The sequence below is a fragment of the Cottoperca gobio genome, chromosome 21, assembly GCF_900634415.1.
Source record: "Cottoperca gobio chromosome 21, fCotGob3.1, whole genome shotgun sequence".
NCBI lineage: Eukaryota > Metazoa > Chordata > Actinopteri > Perciformes > Bovichtidae > Cottoperca > Cottoperca gobio.
In genome coordinates, this window is record NC_041375.1 from 21,686,148 (window position 1) to 21,688,647 (window position 2,500).

General features: G+C 40.9%; 1 protein-coding gene across 6 annotated transcripts in view; it reads left to right on the plus strand.

Moving 5' to 3' along the window:
* The window catches only part of dcaf6 (ddb1 and cul4 associated factor 6), a 26,935-nt gene that overhangs the window by 3,817 nt on the left and 20,618 nt on the right, over positions 1-2,500 (plus strand). For 5 of the 6 annotated variants that reach the window (XM_029459121.1, XM_029459123.1, XM_029459122.1 and 2 more), the window contains exon 2: positions 953-1,014. In XM_029459121.1, coding sequence (XP_029314981.1) covers positions 953-1,014 — 62 coding nt within the window. Of the gene's footprint in view, positions 1-952; positions 1,015-1,897 lie in introns of those variants that run through there. The other variant, XM_029459126.1, reaches the window with a different exon arrangement.

A 2,500-nucleotide genomic window follows, 5' to 3' on the forward strand; every position in this document is an offset into this window, starting at 1 on the left:
CTTTTCTTTTGTCTGCATGACAGTAATTGAGCCAGAAATCAAAATATAAAGGTTTTTCCTCTGAGTTAATGCTGCTAACTCACAAACTCCCGGCAGACCTCACTCTTTTGTTAAATCTAAGTTGTATTTGTCACTTAATTAAGAGGAAACGTGTCGAGTTCCTCAAACATAAACTGTCAGAATATTTGGTATTGATGACATTTAAGGAGCAGTTTGTTACTAACTGCTGTGTTACACAAAGTACTAAAGGGAATTAAAGTCTCATTTTACAGCAGCTACGTGGGACTTTACTTTTCTTTCTTTTATCTGTTGGTGCAAGGGAGGCTTCCCCTGCATGAATAATACAGTACATGCTACGGAAGTACTAACTCCAAATGTTTAATGTGATATTGTATACCAGTGCACAGAACTACGAATGTGTCCGACTAGAGTTAAGGTTTAAGGATAGAGGGATAAATAAAGTCATGTTGTCTATTAGAGCTGCTTTTGATAATTAAAGTTATTTTTTATTGCAGAAATGACCAAAATATGGAGAATTCCTGCTTTTCTCTGTTTAATATCATATTAAACTGAATATTTTTGTATTGACAAAACAAGACATTTAGATGCATCACTTTAGACTTTGATGAAAATAACCGTTAGCTGCAGCAGCAGCCATATTGTCTTTACTGTAACTCCCCATGTTGGTCTACTCCTCCATGTTTGCACGTCTGTCCGTCCTGGTTGAGGCTCTTCCTGAGGTTTCTTTAACTTCTCCCTGTTAAAACACAGAGCGTGTCGTAAGCTGTGCAGACTGTTGAGCCCCCTCAGGCACATTTGTGATTTGCGATATTGGGCTCTATAAATAAACTTGACAGGGATGGATGGTTATAGATAGCATAGGGCTGTCATTCAATAGGCAAATAAATAAAGAAACCTGTCATTCTACAAATGTTTTTCTTTCTTTCCACAGGTAGAAGAGAATTTGTCCAGAGACTTAAACTTGAAGGGACACTGAATGTACACGATGGCTGTGTAAGTGCTCCACATTTTCATTTCTTTGCTCTTTTTGTTTATGTCCAAGAGAAATAAGTGTTTGTATCGTCTTGAAAAGAAAAAGACTAATCGGTCGTTTTTATGCTGAATGACTTTTTTCCAAGAAACGTCTCTGAGCACATCTCTGGCTCTAAAGTCGTGTTTGTGTTCTCAGACTCTAAGAACGTCTTTAGTCGAGGACAGCCCTGCACACAATCTTCGCTCAGTTTGTGAAGCCAACGTGTCTCGCAGAGAGCAGACCTCTGACTTCAGGCCAGGTGGTTAATACCTCCTGAGAAACCTGAAGCTGACATGAGGAGTCACACGTCCTGTCACACTATCAGCCTGGACGTCAGCCCGTCCCAAACACCACAACAACCGCCGGAGAGCTCCGCTGTAATACCTGCCTCCAACCACAACTGCTACAGTAAAAAGGATTTGAGGAACGTTTTTATTGCATGTCATGAATATATAAGCGTTTAGTTTTATTTATGCAGAGGCAGGCTGAGATGTGTTAACATTATAGACTAATAGAGGCAGGGACGTGGTTCACTTTGGGCTGAAACTATTAGTAGCTAAGCCAGTTAGTTGCTGTTGTAAGTCCTTTTATTGAATAAAAACACCAAACTATATCCGTTCATAGCCTCTGAAATGACCTGCACTGTGGGGAAGTGCATATTGTCACTGTTTTATGACATTTTATAGACTAAATAATTAAATAATCATTCATATCTGGAGGGGATGTCCCAACAGATCTGTTTTGGGGTTAGCATTTTTCTTCGTCTTATAGGAAATACACTCATCAGATGGACACAATGCATCTCCACAAAAACTATTTTGTCTTCGAGACATTGGCTGTAACACATTTTTCTGATAAAGTGCAACACGGCTCACTGATGAGCTGCATCCTGTCAGTAAGTGGACGGTCTGAGTGTTTTCAGATTGGTGGCTACGCACCTCTCAGCCATGTCAGCTGTGGGATGAGGAGGTCAGTGCGACAGAGCCACAGCAAACATTGTGAAATCAGTGAAAACAAGGAAGTCTTAGTTGCAAAATCAAAGTTGCTGTTATTGGTCAAAGAATACGGAAACATTACAATATAACATAGTTCTTGCCAGGACGGATACAAATGTTCCTGACGGTGAAGACTTCTGTCCTGTTGCGCTTTGACATTGTGTCATACAGTGTTTCCCCTGAGTTTGTGTCAGACTTCCCCCATATTACACACACACACACACACACACGGTGGAGCAGCTACACCCTCACGATTTTGCATCCTCACTTTTTTCACTTTCAGATCGATGTTACTCTGTCTTTTAATCGCTCATCACATGAGACTGATTCACCTGCACTCCACCTCACCATCCAAAAACATTTGACTTCAGACGATCAGAATCGATCGAAACCTGTTTTCAAAGATATCACAACACTGAGCCTCGGGTTCAGTGTGCGGGCCGTGGTAGACGTTCATGCGGGCCGTGTGATT